General features: G+C 42.9%; 1 protein-coding gene across 1 annotated transcript; it reads right to left on the bottom strand.

Annotated features, from left to right (window-relative positions):
* Nucleotides 1-576: 576 nt before the first annotated feature.
* LOC122723333 lies at nucleotides 577-6,922 on the bottom strand. The gene is made up of 2 exons (XM_043955189.1): nucleotides 6,539-6,922; nucleotides 577-1,421 (listed from the first exon to the last, which is right to left on the bottom strand). The coding sequence occupies exons 1-2, from the start codon at nucleotides 6,861-6,863 to the stop codon at nucleotides 1,303-1,305; spliced, it is 444 nt and encodes a 147-aa protein (XP_043811124.1). The 5' UTR covers nucleotides 6,864-6,922; the 3' UTR covers nucleotides 577-1,302.
* Between the last annotated feature and the right edge of the window lie 12,182 nt (nucleotides 6,923-19,104).

Genomic DNA, 19,104 nt, shown 5'->3' with positions numbered 1-19,104 from the left:
AGGGGGTTTGAGATTGATTGTAGTAACTAATAATGAGAGTAATAATAGAAAGCAAATAATTAAAATAAAAGAGGAAATCAATATGAGAGAAGCCTAGTTGAAGATATGGATCCACTTTGGTTGTTTGGGTTGATCATTGAAACTTAGATTATCTTGATTAGTTCAATAAATTAGTTATGGGGGTGGAAGACGCTTCTCACCACCATGTCTCTCCTTATAATTAAATTAATTAGGGAACGTCCTCTAATTAATTACTAATTAACAAATTGTCAAGGAACGTCCTTGGGCCATAGGCATCAAAACAATTGCCAATTGCATAAAGAAATAGAGAGATCCAATCCTAGCTACCCAAACGTATGGAGATAACGCTAGATCATGCAATTTTCTTGGGTTTTATCCCAAGTGTTCTAAGGTCAGAATATTTTCAGCAATTACGGACTAAAAATAATCCTAACTAACAATCAATTAACTTTGCAATTAAAATCAAGTGGCCAATTTGATCAAAACAACAAAGTAATCATATAATTAAAGTATCAATTGCATAAATATTGAACAAAACCAAAGACAATAATTTATGTTCAGATCTCACAACCCATTAAACAACCTTAGTTTCAACCAATCCTCAACTAGAATTAAAGAAATCAGCCACTTATTAGCTGAATTAAAAACAGAAAATTAAAAGGAAAAGAAAACGAAACCGAGGTTGAAATCTTGAATTCTGCCTGTGCGCTTGGAGCGGCGGAAATTGCCGAATGAGAATTGTCCCTTGTCCTTCCACTGAAGAGCTATTTAAATAGAGCCAGAGGAGTCGCCCTAATTGGCTGCCCACGTGTGTAGATGGCTTGGTGAGGCGCGGGCCATGCGTGAAGATTGATCCATGTGAAGAGGTGAGGCGCGGTCCATGTGCGCTGTGAGCATTGAAGCGGAAGTGTGGGCCACATGGAAGAATGGCCTTGGTCCATTGCGTGAGATGGGCTGTCTAACCGTTGGAGTTGAGGAAGTGCTTGGCGGGCCATTGTGCTGGTCCACAGTGTTAAAATTGAAGCCTAGGCGGTCCACGTGCGCGTTGGTGAAGGATGCGCGGGCTTGGTTCGCGTGAAGTGTAAGGTGGAGAAGCGGGCCGCGTGAGTGTTGGGTGCTGGAATGGATGAAGCGGTCCACGTGCAGAGAGGAGCTTCGGCGGGTCCATGCGCTGGGCTTTGCGCGCGGGCGGGTCCACGCGAATTGAAGGTGCAGGGGCTTTATCCATGGGCGTGAGTTGAGCTTGGTCCACGTTTGCAAAGTTGCTTGAATATTTAATCTTCAAAATATTTTTCCCGTCTTAGCTCGTTTTGGATTTAATTTGGCAGACTTGCTCTCTTTTACTCCAAATAAGGCAGTTTTAGGGGGATTTTCTCCAAATTGTCCTTTTACACCATTTTCTACAAAATAATATTAAAAGCAATAAATTAAGCAGAAATCATGTAAATATTTATCAATAATATTAATATAAAATGGAGTAAATTATGCTCTATCAAATACCCCCACACTTAGTCTTTTGCTTGTCCTCAAGCAAATAAATATAGTCAAATAAGCTTTGTTTGCTACTTGATCCTTATTTCCACTTAAGCTCTTACTCTAGACACCTATTTTGAATCATTGCAGTGAAGAATATATGCATGAAGATTACTCACCTTCTTTCCTTGTTTCCCTTTACTTACCATGGCTAGGATTTGTTTTCCTCAAGAGAGACCATACATGCTCATTTTTGTTAAGACTTTTTCTAGCTTTTGGATTGACTTGCCCTTACCTTGAAGTACTTTATTCAGGCTTTTGCACTTTAGATCTCGCTTGGAAAGGTCACCAACCTATTTTTGTTTTGAAAGTTTATATTTTTCAGTTGGTCACCTATCCAAGTGGCTACTTGCCTTGTTCATAGTCTTTTGACTATTGGAACAATTTTCAATTTGTGCTTTTGAGGTCTTTGCCTTTGCTGAATTTTCTTTCTCTCAATGATTTGGGCAGATCAACACCATTCGCTAAATCAAGTCACATTAAGTTCATTCACACAATTTTAATTTATTCTCAATCAATTGAGGGTCATCAATATATTTTTCACCATGGCAAACTCAAATATTCAATTCAAAAGGCAATTCTCAAGCATGAATATAACCCACTGCAAGTGATTCAACATAAGTTTAAAGAGTTTTCACATCAATGGGGTCATGGAAAGAAAGACTCATTCAACATAGTTCATCAGTTTTGAGTAGAGCAAAACAAAAAGAAGAAGATGGTTGTGGTTGTGTGTGTATTATTGAAAGCAAAAATATACTAAAAGAAAACTGAAAGCATAAATCGCATAACTGAAAGTTTTTTTTTTTTTTTTTTTTTGAAAAATCTGAAAGGCGAAATTGCAAAAGAGAGAAGAATAAGATAGAAAGAAAGAAAAAGAGAAGAGGAAGAAGAGATATGCACCCCCACACTTAAATCATGCATTGTCCTCAATGTAAAAGAAGAGAGAAGAAGAGAAGAGAAAAAGAGAGGAGAGAACAAAGGAAACTGAGTACTTCCTTGGGGTGTGGTGTGCATGGCATGACTATCTAGGCAGAGTGAGTGACGAACAGATGTTCGTCTGGGAACTCTTCTTTGACTGGGCATGGGGCAGAACTATATGGAAGTCGGCTGAGGTGGTCTGCCACAAGATTCTCTTTGCCCTTCTTATCTCTTATCTCTAGATCAAATTCTTGTAGAAGTAGGATCCACCTAATGAGTCTTGGCTTGGCTTCCTTTTTCTTGATCAGATATCGCAGAGCTGCATGGTCAGAATAAACAATGACTTTGGTACCCAAGAGGTAGGGTCTGAATTTTTCCAAAGCAAACACAACTGCCAAGAGTTCTTTTTCAGTTGTTGTGTAATTGCTTTGTGCAGCATCCAGTGTGCGAGAGGCATAGTGAATGACGTGGGGTGAGTTTCCCACACGTTGCCCTAAGACTGCTCTCACTGCATAATTGCTTGCATCACACATGATTTCAAAAGGCAAATTCCAGTCAGGTCCTTGAATAATTGGGGCAGTCACAAGCAATTCTTTAATCAAGTCAAATGCCTTTTTGCAGTCTGCATCAAAATCAAAGGTTACATTCTGTTGGAGCAATCTGCATAATGGCAAAGTGATTTTTGAGAAATCTTTGATGAATCTTTTATAGAATCCTGCATGGCCAAGAAATGATCGGATGTCTTTAACAGTTGTGGGATAAGGCAGATTTTTGATGGTATCCACCTTTGCTTTGTCCACTTCAATGCCTTTAGCTGAAACAACATGACCTAAGACCATACCTTGATTAACCATAAAATGGCATTTTTCATAATTAAGCACAAGGTTAGTCTCAATGCATCTTTGCAAGATCTTTTCTAAATTGGTAAGGCATTCATCAAAAGAATTTCCATGAACTGTGAAGTCATCCATAAATACCTCAATTGTCTTACCCACATAGTCAGAAAATATGCTCATCATGCACCGTTGAAAAGTGGCAGGTGCATTGTATAGTCCAAATGGCATTCTTCTAAAGGCAAAAGTGCCAAAGGGACAAGTGAAGGTGGTTTTCTCTTGGTCTTCTGGGGCAACTGGAATTTGATAGAAACCTGAATAACCATCAAGACAACAATAGTGAGTTTTACCTGCAACCCTTTCTAGCATCTGATCAATGAAAGGCAATGGGAAGTGGTCCTTCCTTGTTGCGGCATTGAGCTTCCTATAGTCCATGCATACTCTCCATCCATTTTGAACTCTAGTGGGAACAAGTTCTCCTTCAGCATTTGGAACAATGGTGATCCCAGTTTTCTTTGGGACTACATGCACAGGACTCACCCATTTGCTATCAGAGATTGGGTAGATGATACCTACATCAAGGAGCTTGACTATTTCTTTTTTTACTACTTCCATCATGGGTGGATTCAGTCTTCTTTGAGCATCTCGAACTGGCTTGCATTCATCTTCCATGTGAATTCTATGCATGCATGTGGAAGGAGAAATACCTTTTATGTCATCAACGGTCCATCCTATGGCTCCTTTGTGTTTCTGCAGTACTTTCAGGAGGCTTGCTTCTTCATGTTGGTTCAATTCATTGGACACTATTACTAGTAGTGTCTTTTCAGCTCCTAAGTATATGTATTTCAGATGGCCTGGAAGAGGCTTCAGATCTGATTCTGAGATTTTCTGAGATAGATTTCTGACTGAACTAGGCTCTCCTTTTTCCATTCGTGCTTGGCTTGTCTGCGTTGGATAGAGAGTGGGAGAGATTTGAGATTGGGACTGAGATGATGTGCTTGAAAGGCTTTCAGGTGGTTCTTCTTGTGCAGGAGTATACTGAAAGGGAGGCGGAATGGAGCTATTTCGCGTGGGAGGCTGAAAGGATGCGCCTAAGAGGTCTTCAGGTGCCTCTTTTTGCGCAAGAAGGGTCTGCACACTATTCTGAGGTGGTGCAACTGAGTTTTCTCCAATCTGCGCTTGACCATGAACTATCTGTTGGATGCTATAAACCGTTTCCTTAGGTTTTGGCTCCTTCTTAATCTGTACCTGATCAGTATCTCTGCAGAAATCACTGTTAAGAATATCATCTTGATTTTCATTAAAAATTTCCTGGCTCAAGCAGTCAACAATATCAAGACCATAAACAGGGGATATATCATGTGGATATTTCATGGAATCATAGACATTATATTTAATGACTTCCCCCTCAAACTCCATAGTGAGAGTACCATCATGCACATCAATCTTAGTTCTAGCAGTACTCAAGAAAGGACGTCCAAGAAGAATGTCAGAACTAGTATTACAACTATCTTCCTTAGTATCAATCACATAAAAATCAGCAGGAAAGACAAGCTCATTTACTTGGACTAACACATCTTCTAGAACACCTATGGGATATACCACAGATCTATCAGCTAGTTGAATCACAACTCTTATTTCTTTGAGTGCACATGCATTGAGAGATTTATAGATGGAGAGAGGCATGACATTTATGGATGCACCAAGATCACACATGGCTTTCCTTATACCAACATTCCCTATCTTGCAAGAGATAGCGAACATACCTTTGTCCTTGCATTTGGTAGGGAGTTCTCTTTTAATAACAGCAGTCACAACCTCACCTACACTTACTTTTTCTCTCTCTGCAAGCTTTCTCCTATTAGTGCAAAGTTCTTTCAGAAATTTAGCGTACCTGGAAATCTGCTTAACAGCATCTAGCAGAGGTATATTGATTTGTACTTTTCTGAAAGTGTCAAGGATCTCCTTTTCTTCCTTTTCTTTTTGCGTTCTTTCAAATCTCTTGGGAAAAGGAGGTGGGATGTGAAAGCTTACCTTTGGGTCAGTCTTTTGCGCAGGAGGGGCTGCGGATTGCGATGAAGAGGCTTCAGATCGCCTTGGATGTTGTGCAGAGGGTGTCTCAGATGATGTACGCTTTGGTTCAACTTGCTTTTCCTCCTCAAATTTTGCATCTTGAAGCTCTTTCCCACTTCTCAAAGTAATCGCACTTATATTTTGTTTGGGATTTGCCTCAGTTTGGGATGGCAACTTTCCTTGAGTTTCCAATCTGTTTATGGAGGTGGCCATTTGTCCTATCTGTTGTTGTATCATTTGCAAGGTCTTCACTACTTCATTCATAGTGTTATTGTCCACTGGAGGTGCTGGTTGGACTTGGCTTCTTTGGTAACCTTGGTGATTCTGATCAGTGTTGCCCTTTCCATAGCTGAAATTGGGATGGTCTCTCCAACCTGGATTATAGGTGTTGGAGTATGGATCATATCTAGGCTGGTTGTTGTACCTCCCAATGGCGTTGGCTTGCTGATGGTCTTCTTGGAGTGTGGGACATTGATCAGTTGGGTGTCCCACACATAAACAAATCCCACATGGCCTAGGTGGCTGGGGTGCTTGAATCTGTTGTACCACATCCACCACAGCATTTTTTATAACAGATGTTAGTTCAGACATAGAAGGAAAATTTACCTCATTGGCCCTTTGTAGTTGCCTCTCTTCTCCATATTGCCTAGATGAGGCTGCAAGAGTGGAGATTAATTCTCTCATTTGTCTAGGTGTTTTGTCTTCAATGGAGCCTCCACAGGTTACATAAATGAATTTTCTTTCTGAGGGAGATAATCCTCCATAGAAGAATTGTATAAGGGCCTTGTCTGACATGTCATGTTGAGGGCATTCTGTGCAAAGTCTTTCAAACCTTTCCCAATAATCATATAGGTCCTCAGATGGTTTTTGCTTTATGCTTGTAATTTCTCTTATTATGCCAATTGATTTATGGGTTGGGAAGTATTTGTTCAAAAAGGTTTTGACCATATCATCCCAAGAAGTAATAGATCCAGGTGGCAAGTAAAATAACCAATCTTTAGCAAAGTCTTCTAATGAAAAGGGGAAGGCTCTTAACTTAATTTGGTCTTCAGAGATACCTTGAGGTTTCATAGATGAACAGATCATATTGAATGCTTTTAAGTGTTTGTGTGGATTTTCATTTTCTCTACCTCTAAACTTAGGGAGAATGTGTATCAAACCTGTCTTCAGTTCAAAGGGAACTGTCAGAGGTGGGTAGGTGATGCAAAGTGGTGCATAGTCACCTACAGGGGTTGCCAATTCTCCCATAGTTCTTTCTCTTTGTTCTTGGGGCCTAACTGCTGGATTTTCTTGAACTATTTGGTTCTGGACAGCAAGTCCATTTGGGGCAGCATCTTGTGGAATAGGTTCAGCCATTGGTGCAGCTTGTTGGTAAAATTCGGTTGCTTCAGATGAAGCTTCTGCGGCTTGCTTTCTAAGTCTTCTGAGAGTGCGTTCAATTTCTGGATCAAAGGGCAGTGTGTCCCTGTGTTCAGATCTGGTCATGAAAAAAAACAAACAAACAAGTGAAATCAATTCTCCGGCAACGGCGCCAATTTTTGACTCGCGGTTGTCGAAGCCGATCAAAAATAACCTTCCTAGTTATCAACAATTTTACAACTGCAGATAGTAGTGAAAGGATCGAATCCACAGAGAATTGATTACCTATTTATTTTTCTCAACAAGAATAATAAAATGAACTGAAACAATAATAAATTAAAGATGAGATAAAAGTCTGAAAGTGGGATCAAATGAGATAAACTGGAAGCAGAATAAAAATAAATTGCAATAAAAGTAAAATGGGGGGGGTTTGAGATTGATTGTAGTAACTAATAATGAGTAATAATAGAAAGCAAATAATTAAAATAAAAGAGGAAATCAATATGAGAGAAGCCTAGTTGAAGATATGGATCCACTTTGATTGTTTGGGTTGATCATTGAAACTTAGATTATCTTGATTAGTTCAATAGATTAGTTATGGGAGTGGAAGACGCTTCTCACCACCATGTCTCTCCTTATGATTAAATTAATTAGGGAACGTCCTCTAATTAATTACTAATTAACAAATTGTCAAGGAACGTCCTTGGGTCATAGGCATCAAAACAATTGTCAATTGCATAAAGAAATAGAGAGATCCAATCCTAGCTACCCAAACGTATGGAGATAACGCTAGATCATGCAATTTTCTTGGGTTTTATCCCAAGTGTTCTAAGGTCAGAATATTTCCAGCAATTACGGACTAAAAATAATCCCAACTAATAATCAATTAATTTTGCAATTAAAATCAAGTGGCCAATTTGATCAAAACAACAAAGTAATCATATAATTAAAGCATCAATTGCATAAATATTGAACAAAACCAAAGACAATAATTTATGTTCAGATCTCACAACCCATTAAACAACCTTAGTTTCAACCAATTCTCAACTAGAATTAAAGAAATCAGCCACTCAAAAAACAGAAAATTAAAAGGAAAAGAAAACGAAACCGAGGTTGAAATCTTGAATTCTGCCTGTGCGCTTGGAGCGGCGGAAATTGCCGAATGAGAATTGTTCCTTGTCCGTCCACTGAAGAGCTCTTTAAATAGAGCCAGAGGAGTCGCCCTAATTGGCTGCTCACGTGTGTAGATGGCTTGGTGAGGCGCGGGCCATGCGTGAAGATTGATCCATGTGAAGAGGTGAGGCGCGGTCCATGTGCGCTGTGAGCATTGAAGCGGAAGTGTGGGCCACGTGGAAGAATGGCCTTGGTCCATTGCGTGAGATGGGCTGTCTAACCGTTGGAGTTGAGGAAGTGCTTGGCGGGCCATTGTGCTGGTCCACAGTGTTAAAATTGAAGCCTAGGCGGTCCACGTGCGCGTTGGTGAAGGATGCGCGGGCTTGGTTCGCGTGAAGTGTAAGGTGGAGAAGCGGGCCGCGTGAGTGTTGGGTGCTGGAGTGGATGAAGCGGTCCACGTGCAGAGAGGAGCTTCGGCGGGTCCATGCGCTGGGCTTTGCGCGCGGGCGGGTCCACGCGAATTGAAGGTGCAGGGGCTTTATCCATGGGCGTGAGTCGAGCTTGGTCCACGTTTGCAAAGTTGCTTGAATATTTAATCTTCAAAATATTTTTCCCGTCTTAGCTCGTTTTGGATCCAATTTGGCAGACTTGCTCTCTTTTACTCCAAATAAGGCAGTTTTAGGGGGATTTTCTCCAAATTATCCTTTTACACCATTTTCTGCAAAATAATATTAAAAGCAATAAATTAAGCAGAAATCATGTAAATATTTATCAATAATATTAATATAAAATGGACTAAATTATGCTCTATCAGTCATACACCAAACTCAACATGTGCATGCACTGAATATATACATAATCATAAACTTGACCCCTCAGTGGGATCTCATCAATGCCCCCAATAGGTGTCATAACATGCGTTGAGTTGGCTAAACATAGTCATCAATAAACATTAAGATCATGTATCAAAAAGGGATTACAATATACTATGGTCAAGTACACTTTTAACCTCAATATCATTATACATAACATGACTATTCAAACTTTACATTATCTTACAATTTATCATGTCCACTTTCTATCTATTACAAACATATGACTTTACTCTTCTTGACTTCTCTGTCTAGCCCGTACCTACAATCCTGGGGGATTAGGGAAAAGGGGTGAGCTACTAGAGCCTAGTGAGCAGAATAATGAAAAACAACATTTAAATTCTCATGCCATCATGTAATGCAACACATCACAATAAATCACATCTCGGATGGTATTGTCACCAATAGTCCTCTACATTCCAAAGTGCCGGGACGTAGAATGGGTACAACCGGTCTTTCTCTTAACATAACATATCATAACATTCCAATGTGCCAGGGACGTAGAATGGGTACAACCTGGACTTTCTCTTACATAGTGCCAGGGACGTAGAATGGGTACAACCTGGACTTCCATACCATATCATGCCGTAACATCATCATACCATATGAGGACTAAAGGATCATCCAATAACCAATCCACATCAACATCATAAATGCAATGCAACATATTCGTGAATTCTAATGCAAACAACCTAATTTATCACATGGCATTCATGATGCATGAACATGCTAAAAACTTTATAATTTATTTGCTTTAAATCGTAAAGGTTTATTCTACTCACCTCTGGCTGAAGCTCTATTGACTCAGAAGCAGCTGAACTCACTACTGGGGTCCTCGGTTCCTCGGGTCCGAACCTACACAGGTGGACTCAAATGAGAGACCAAACAACTAGAACATAACTCTAAAAACATCCCCCAAAAACCCCCTAAAACATCATGAAATAATCATGCAAAACATGTAAAGGAAGGCTAAACAGGGCAGGTTCGGCGGCACCTTCGGCGGCCGAAAGTCCCAGACAGAGACGAAAGTCTCTTTTCGGGGGCAACTTCGGCAGCCGAAAGACCTGCCTCCCAGGCAGGTTCGGCGGCCGAAAGTCCTTCGGCTGCCGAACCTGGTTTCTACCAAAGGGCATAAACTTGGTTCCCTTTGCACAAAAACCCCCCCTTCTCATTCCAACATGCATAAAACTCATTCAAATCATGCAAATATACATACATTGTCTCCTAGGGGCTTCAAACTATCTTAAACCCCAACTACAACACACAACAACAACACATTGCTCAAAATCACAACATAAGCTCATAAACCTAACTATAAGATAAACATGCATTCTACCTCATAGATCTAACATAAAACTTACTTAAAACATGCAATGAGCTTAAGATCGGCTCTTACCTCTTGAAGATCGAGAGAGAGACGACCTAAACTCGGAGGTGGGAGAGATTTGAGTTCTTGGACCTCAAAGCTCAAAAACTTGCTCAAAACTTGAAAATCTTCAAAACAAGTTGAAAACTTGGGAAAATCGTGAAAGATTTGAAGGAAAAACTCAAAGATTGGTGAGGAACGGCGGAGAGCTCACCTTGGCCGACAATGGGGAGAAAACTCGCCCGTTTTCGGCTAAGGGACCCTTTTATAGTGGCTGGCCAGGCCACGTTCGGGGGCCGAACGTGCCTCCGCATGCATGCCATGTTCGGCGGTCGAACTTGAGGTTCGACGGCCGAACCTGGACTTCCCTCACTTATGCCTTCGGGGGCCTAAGGCACACCCGAAATGCATGCATGTTCGGCGGCCGAACTTTGAGTTTCGGCGGCCGAACCTGGGTTTTCCTCCAAGGTTGTTTTCATTCAAAAACTCATTTCCTCTTTACTTAAAATCATCAAATACATTAAAACATTTCATGAAAACATGGTTTTACCCTTCTAGGGGTCTCCGACACCCGAAATTCCACCGGACGGTAGGAATTCCGATACCGGAGTCTAGCCGGGTATTACACCTATAGCGTTCTGCAGACTCCGCCAAAACCTAGAGGTGAACTGGGGTCCTCTATCAGACACTATTGAAATAGGAGCCCCATGCAACCTGACAACTTCATCAACAAATACCTGCGCCAACTTATCCACAGAATAGCCACTCCCGACAGGGATGAAGTGAGCAGATTTGGTCAGTCTGTCCACAATCACCCATATGGAGTCTAATCTGTTGGACGTCGCCGGTAACCCCACCACGAAGTCCATAGCAATATTCTCCCATTTCCACTCTGGAATCAGTAGTGGGTTAAGCATTCCAGCCGGCTTCTGATGTTCCAGCTTCACCCTCTGACATACTTCGCAGGCTGACACGAACTGTGCCACTTCTCTTTTCATGGCTGGCCACCAATAAACTCTTTTTAGATCTTGATACATTTTGGTGGCTCCAGGGTGAACACTGCATCTGGCATTATGAGCTTCCCTCATAATGTCTCCCTTCAGACCTACGTCATATGGTACACACAATCTATTCCCATAGCGGAGGATCCCCTTGCTGTCGAATCTGAACTCATCATTCTTGCCTGACTGAACAGTCTTGGCAATCTTCACTAACTCTGGGTCCTTGTGTTGTTTCTGAGCCACCTGCTCCAGAAACACAGGTGTCACTCTCATTTGGGCCATCAAAGCACCTGTACCAGATAACTCCAACTGTAGACCTTCATTAATGAGCTTATGAAACTCTTTCACCACCGGTCTCCTCTCTGCTGACTGGATAAAGGAGGAATACCTGGAATGAAGCCTCATGATATACCTCCTAGCCTTCTTTTGATCTGAGTCTAGATTTTGCCCTGCAAACGGTAACAGCTCCAAGAACCTATCTGTGTACTCATCTACACTCATCTCCTCCATCTGCCTCAACTGCTCAAATTCAATCATCTTCAACTCCCTTGAACTGTCAGGGAAAGCCCATCCTGCAAACTCATTAGCAAACTCTTCCCATGATAGGCTATCCACCCTCGGATTCACATAGTTTTTAAACCACTCATGGGCCTTCTTGCACTTCAGTGTGAACCCAGCTATCTGAATGGCTCTACTGTCATCTGCTCCTAACTCATCTGTTATCATCTTGACTGTCCTGAGGTACTCAAACGGATCATCACCTGTTTCATACTTAGGAGCATCCAACTTCAAATAGTCAGTCATCTTGACCTTGCTCCCTCCAGATGAGCTAGGTTTAGGTGCTTGGGTTTCTGGGACCATAGGTTCTGCTGGTGGTGGAGGAGGTGCAACATTCCCCAGATTAGGGTTTGCTGTACCTGAAAAGAGAGATGGGGGTGGGTACATAGGGTACTGTGAGTATGGTGGTGATAGAGCATATTTTAGCCCATATTTTCATGATCTTATTGATGTTTATTTGCACCTATTCTACCTAATTTTGTGGTTTTAATCATGTTTTGCAAATATTAGGTGTAAAGAGACAAATTGGAGAAAATGCTCTTAAAAATACCAAAAAGTGCCAAAAATGCAAAGAAGACCTTCGGCAGCACTTTCGGCCGCCGAACCATGCGTCCAGAGACGAAAGTCCACTACTTTTGGCCGCCGAATCTCTACCTTCGGCCGCCGAACCTTCAGAACATAGCCGAAAGTCCAGCCTCTGAAACTCAACTTAGGCAGCCGAAAATGCGCTCTATTGCACTCTTTCCTTATTCAAGAAGCCATATCCCAAGTTGCCATATTTGAGGAGCCAAATAAGGGAAGTATCTTGAGATCCAAATCTTCAAGATTCACATTCAATTATTGGATTTCAAGATCCCCCTTATTAAGGAAAGAAAATCCAAAGATCACATGTTTTCTACTTAGTGCCATGCACATTCAAAATTCAAAAGGAGTCTCCACCTTCCTTATTAGTGCATGGGCAGCCTCTTGACTCTTAAGGCAACATCTTAAAGACCTAGGACAGCAATTAAAAAGACCAAAGAGCCCCCACTTGCCTTCCATCACATGTGACTCGTTTTTGCCTTCACTCATGCACAAACAAGGCACATGCAACACCAAGGGCACTTTGGACAGCCTCTAAAAGTCTCCTGGACTTCCATGAAACCCTAGGCAGCCTCTCAAGACTTATTTAAAGGCTTCAAGAAGACAAGAAAGGCAGCTTTTCATCCTCCAAATTCGGCCAAGCAAGGGCAGCCCCTTCTCCACCTTAGTTCTTCATCTTCTTGCTTTCTTTTCATCTATTTTCTGTTTTGGTTCAGCCATGAGTGGCTGAAACCTTCTTTCTAGTTGAAGTTTGGTTGAAACTAAGGTTGTTTAATGGGTTGTGAGATCTGAACATAAACTTTTGTCTTTTATTTTATTCAATATTCATGCAATTGTGCTTAATTCTAAAGATTGCTTTGTTGTTTTGATCAAATTGGCCACTTGATTCTTGATTGCAAAGTTAATTGATTGTTGGATTAGGATATTTGTTAGTCCGTAATTGCTGGAAATATTCTGTCCATTGAACACTTGGTGTAAAAACCCAAGGAATTGTATGATCTAACATCATCTCATGCGTTTGAGTAGTTAGGGTTTGGATCTTTCTTGTTCTTCATGCAATTGGCAATTGTTTTGATGCCTAAGGCCCAAGGACGTTCCTTGGCAATTTGTTGATTAGTAATTGGTTAGAGGACGTTCCCTAATCAATTTGTTCATAAGGAAAGACATGGTGGTGAGAAGCGTCTTCTACCTCCATAACCAACCTATTGATTCAATCAAGATAACCATGTTTCAATGATCAACCCAAACAACCAAAGTGGATCCATATCTTCAACTAGACTTTTCCCATATTGATTTCTTCTTTTATTTTAATTACTTGCTGTTTTAATTGCTTACAATAGTTGTTAGACAAATCAATCTCAAAACCCCCCTTTTTACTTTCCTTGCACTTGTTTCTATTTCTCTTTGATTACTTGCCTTCACTTGTGCTTTCAATTAGTTCTATTGGTCTTGATCGAGATAAATAAATAGGTAATCAATTCTCTGTGGATACGATCCTTCACCACTGTCTACAGTTGTAAATTGTAGGTAACCAAGAAGGTTATTTTTGACCGGCTTCGACAACCGCTCCTGTCAGGTGGGTAGAAAGGTGGATATGGCATGTGAGAAGGGTAAGGGTTAAAGCTGGGGTAATCCGATGTACCTCCCATCGAATACCCGAGATTCTGTGAAAAGGGTGGGTATTGGGGTGGTTGAACAAATCCCGAGGCCTGAGTGCCTCCTTGAGACTCTCCCATGCCCTCTTCAGACATGCTCACACCAAGACTGCCATCCCTTCTCTGATCCACATCCATATCATCCCCTACATCTTCTGACACTCCACCTTGAACTGTTCCTCTTCTGCTCACATCAAAAGACCTTCTAGGGTCCCTTGACGCTCTCTCCCTGCTAGACCTGCAGGACATTGCCCTAGGCAATGCAGGAGGACGGGCATCCGTGCCCTCACTTTCTGGTGGGACTCCAGTCAATCGTGCAGATCAACGAGTTCCTCTCATCTTGCTTACTGAAAACAGCACACATCACATAAAACATTAGCATCATATGGTTCATGTGGAAACACATGAACCCGCATCACATACATCACATACATAGCATATCATCAATGCACATGCATAAAATCATGGCATTTCACATCATTAATCAAGACAGGACTCTACATCCTATCCTAGTGGACATGATTTTCCTATTGTGCTTGCCCTTCTATAACACCTATGAGCCCGACACACTATAGGTCCGACCATATGAATCTAGGACTCTGATACCAATCTGTAACGACCCGAAATTCCGGACCGCTATCGGTGCTAAGATCCAGATCGGCTTAAGGCCGCCGGGACCCGTAGCAAGCCTAACATACATCCTGTATACCTGTTTAATCCCATACATGATCAACATTTACATAAAAACTTTAAACTTTCTCTCTTTCATTCACCAAACTTAACCTATGCATACACAACTCATAATCATAAACATTAAACCCCACACTGGAGCCCTCATCAAATGCTCCAATGGGGCAACATATCATACATTAAGCTTGGTTTACATAAACATCATGTAATACCCGGCTCGAGTCCGGCATCGGCATTCCTGTCGTTCGGTGGAATCTCGGGTGTCGGAACCCTCGAGAAGGGTAATGCATATGTTTTCCAAGGTATTTCACTTGTTTTCATGTTTTGAAGTGTTAAAAGACTTGAGTTTTGAAAGAAAAGCAACAAGGGAGAACTGCAAAGGTTCGGCCGCCGAAGGTCACTTTCGGCCATCGAACATTGCATGGTTGCGGCTTCACGTTCGGCTGCCGAAGGTGGTCTGGCCAACCACCTATAAAAGGGCCAAGGGTCGGTGGAAGGAGGTTATTTCTCCTCCACTTGCAGCCAGAGGTGAGTTTCAGCCTCTCCTACGTTGACTTTCATGTTTTCCATGATTTTCAGCAAAGCTTTCAAGAGTTTTAAGAGTTTTGGTGACTTATGAAGGTTTTGAGCAAAAGAACCAAGTTTTGAAGCTTGGAGCTTTGGAAGAGCTTTTCTTCATATCTCCACGTTAGGATCCTTCATCCTCAAGTTGTGTAAGAGGTAAGTGAAGATCCTGAGCTTCTTTGATGATTTTGAAAGGTTTTATGAAGTTTGTATGGGTAGTATGCATGTGTAGGTTTAGGGGAGGTTTTTGGTGATTTGTGGTGTTCAAACATGTTTAAGTGTTATGTGCTAGTTTGTTTGGGGTTTTAGGGTAGTTTTAGACCCCTTTGTGCATATATATGTAGCTATGCTAGTTGGGAGTAGTTGATATGCATGTTTGTAGGTTTTTGGGCAAAGTTTGCATGAAACAGAGCAGGGTTCTGTCCTTCGGGCAAAACCAGGTTCGGCCGCCGAAGGAAGGTTCGGCCGCCGAACCCCTTGTGGAGGCAGTTTCGGCTGCCAAAGGTTGCCCCCGAAAGCTAGGCTGTCGGTTTAGAAAGAGACTTTCGGCCGCCGAAAGAGGAAGTTCGGCCGCCGAAAGTGGAAGTTCGGCCGCCGAAAGTGTGTGAGTTTCGTCTCTGGACGAGACCTTCGGCCGCCGAAGGGGCCGCCGAACATGTATGAGTTTCGTCTCTGGAGAGGGGTTTCGGCCGCCGAACTTGCCGCCGAAAGTGCCCTGTCCAGCTTTCTTTAGCATGTTTTATGTGATGGTTTTAGGATTGTTTAGAGGGGTTTTGGGGAGTTTCTGAGAGATATTCTTGCGTGAGTTGGTCCCTCATTTGAGTCCACCTGTGTAGGTACGGACCAGAGGAATCAGGGAGGTCAGCAGTGAGTCCAGTGTCAGAACCTGCAGAGTCAGTTCAGAGATAACTACAGGTGAGTGGAACTTAACTTAATGTTTTAATATGAGAACTGAATCTTTTATCATGCTTCATGCATCATGCATATGCTGCTATAGGGTGAGTGCATTAGTGTACACAAAGATGATGCATTGCATTTATCCTTGTACTTGGCACTGCTCCTTGTACATTGTTTCTATGAGACGGCACGGACTTCGTGAGGATTCATTCGCCCTCAGAGAAAAGACCTGGAACAGCCCTACGGGGACCAGGCACAAAGACCTGAAACAGCCCTACGGGGACCAGGCACATGGTACTCCGGTACCCCAGATGAGATAGAGGGAGTTTTGATCCGTCCGGCCGAGGTGATGTGATTATGTGTTGCATTCCATGAGAGCATATTTTAGCACCTGTGATTTTCTTACTATTCTACTCACTGGGCTATAGTAGCTCATCCCTCTCCCCTAACTCCAGTTGTGCAGGTTCAGAGGTCAGAGAGAATTTAGCAGGGTACAGGAAGAGTACAGAGTAGTGTAATAGCTAGTGTGGACATGTAAATGTATATGTACAGTGTATAGAATGGTGCTTGACTTATAAGACTTGGAATCCCTTTGTGGAGTCACATGATCAGTTTATGTATGTTTCTTTATTGTTGTATGTGTATGAGCAAAACCAGGCTTCACATTCTGAGATTGATCCGCCTAGCGCCATGAGGAGCTCTAGTAGGGATTAGTAGAGAACAGAGAGAGTGCATGCACAGGTGAAACCTTGGAATGAAGAAAAGTTTTATGTTTTACAGCAAATGTATGATCATGTATGGGATTTCACAGGTATACAGACAGGATAGCAGGCTTACTACGGGTCCCGGCGACCTTACGTCGATCTGGATCCTAGTGCCGGTGGCAGTTCGGTTCCCGGGCTGTTACAGATTGGTATCAGAGCCCTAGGTTCATATGGTCGGACCTATAGAGAGCGAGTTGGGCTCATAGAGAGGTTTAGCAGGTCAAGCATCATAGGCAAACATGTCCATGAGGATAGGATGTTATGCTGATGTGCAATGCCATGAGTTATGCATGTGCATGTTTTGATGTGTTGCTGATGTGTTATGTGATTTGTTGTTTTCCAGAGAGTGAAGATGCGAGGAACTCGTCGATCCGCGAGATTGACTGGAGTCCCACCTGTAAGTGAGGGTACAGCTGCTCGTCCACCTGCCTTGCCAAGGACACGATCGCGCAGGTCAAGCAGGGAAGGAACGTCACGAGACCCTAGACGGTCTTCTGACGAGAGCAGGAGAGGAGTAAGCAGAGGGGGAAGGTCAGTAGAAGAAAGAGGTGTGATGGAAGAGGATCAGAGTCGAGATGTAAGCATGGGAGTAGGACGGTCAGAAGAAGGTATGGGGGAGTCCCAGGGAGGCGTTCAGGCCTCGAGGTTTGGCTATCCACCCTTTCCTCAGGGCCCAGGGTATCCGATGGGAGGCACGTCAGATTACTCCAGCTTTGCCCCATATCCACCCTACATGCCATATATGCCCTATCCTTCCTTTTATCCACCATATCACATGTATCCACCCCCACCTGTTTATCCAAGTCCATTACAGCCTGAAGTGAGGGAACCAGTTCCTCCACCACCACCTCCTGAACCAGTAGCCCCTATTGTGGAAGCACAGCAACCCAGTTCTTCAGGGGGAAGTAAGGTGAAGATGACCGAGTACTTAAAGTTGGATGCTCCTAAATTCAATACCGGAGATGATCCCTTTGAGTATCTCAGTGCAGTCAGAATGATAACAAGTGAGTTGGGAGCTGATGACGGTAGAGCCATTGAGATGGCATGGTTCACTTTAAAATGCAAGAAAGCTAGAGAATGGTTCAAGAACTATGTGGACCCGAGACTTGAAAGTATGACATGGGAAGAGTTCGCCAACGAATTTGCTAGATGGGCTTTTCCTGACAGTTCCAGGGAACTAAAGGTTGTGGGGTTTGAGCAGTTGCGACAGACGGAGGAAATGAGCGTTGATGAATATACAGATAAGTTCCTGGAATTGTTGCCATATGTCGGTCAGGCATATGATACAGATCAGAAGAAGGCAAAGAGATATGCCACAAGGCTTCATCCCAGGTATTTCTCTTTGATTCTTCATGCGGAGAAGGAAAGTTTTCACTCTATTGTGGATGCTGCTAGAAAGATGGAGGCCAGTGCCATAAGTCAAGGGGTAGTCAAGGCACAGTCTTCTGGTGGTAAACCAGGTTCCTCCTCACAGAGTACAGCAAGTGCAAGTAAGAAGAGATGGGAGAAATTCAGAGGAAAGAGAGGCAAGTTTTGGAACAGGCTTAAGTCGGGTCTGGGAATGAGTAGTGGCTCCAGTTCTGGCGCAGATTTTCCAGTGTGCAAGAGGTGTGGCAAACAGCATAGAGGAGCTTGTCAGTTGGGATCCACAGCCTGCTATAGATGTGGGCAGGAGGGACATTATGCACGGGAATGTCCTCAGGCGACTTTGGTTGCACCCTCCCAGTAGATGAGTGCGGGAAGTGTAGTACAGCCCGTAGCTTCAGCCATACCACCAAGCAGTGGCAGAGGAAGAGGAAGAGGGGCAGCCTCTTCATCAGGGATGGGTTCCCGAGGTGCAGGTCCGTCAGCCCCAGCACGGATTTTCACCCTGACTCAGCAGGAGGCAGACACGTCGAACACGGTGGTGTCAGGTACGCTCATCATTGGGTGTTCAGAGGTGTATGCTTTAATGGACCCCGGTGCTTCTCACTCTTTCATTTCTTCTCGAGCCGCAGAGAGGTTGGGTCTGAGGGTGTCTGAGTTAGAGTGTCCTCTATGGGTCAGTGGACCCAAATGTGATCCATCTTTGGCAGAGTCAGTCTGTCGGTTCAGTCCAGTGTGCATAGAGGGTAGATACCTTCCAGCTGACCTGGTGGTTCTAGAGTTGACAGATTTTGATGTCATTCTAGGGATGGACTGGTTATCTACGTATGATGCAACCCTGAACTGCAGAGACAAGGTAGTCAGTGTCAGAGACCAGGATGGGTCAGAGTGTGTTTTCAGAGGAGATAGGAGAGGGACACCTAGGGGTTTGATATCAGCC

Source organism: Manihot esculenta, chromosome 1, assembly GCF_001659605.2.
Source record: "Manihot esculenta cultivar AM560-2 chromosome 1, M.esculenta_v8, whole genome shotgun sequence".
Lineage (NCBI taxonomy): Eukaryota > Viridiplantae > Streptophyta > Magnoliopsida > Malpighiales > Euphorbiaceae > Manihot > Manihot esculenta.
This window is presented reverse-complemented; position numbering and strand designations above follow the sequence as displayed.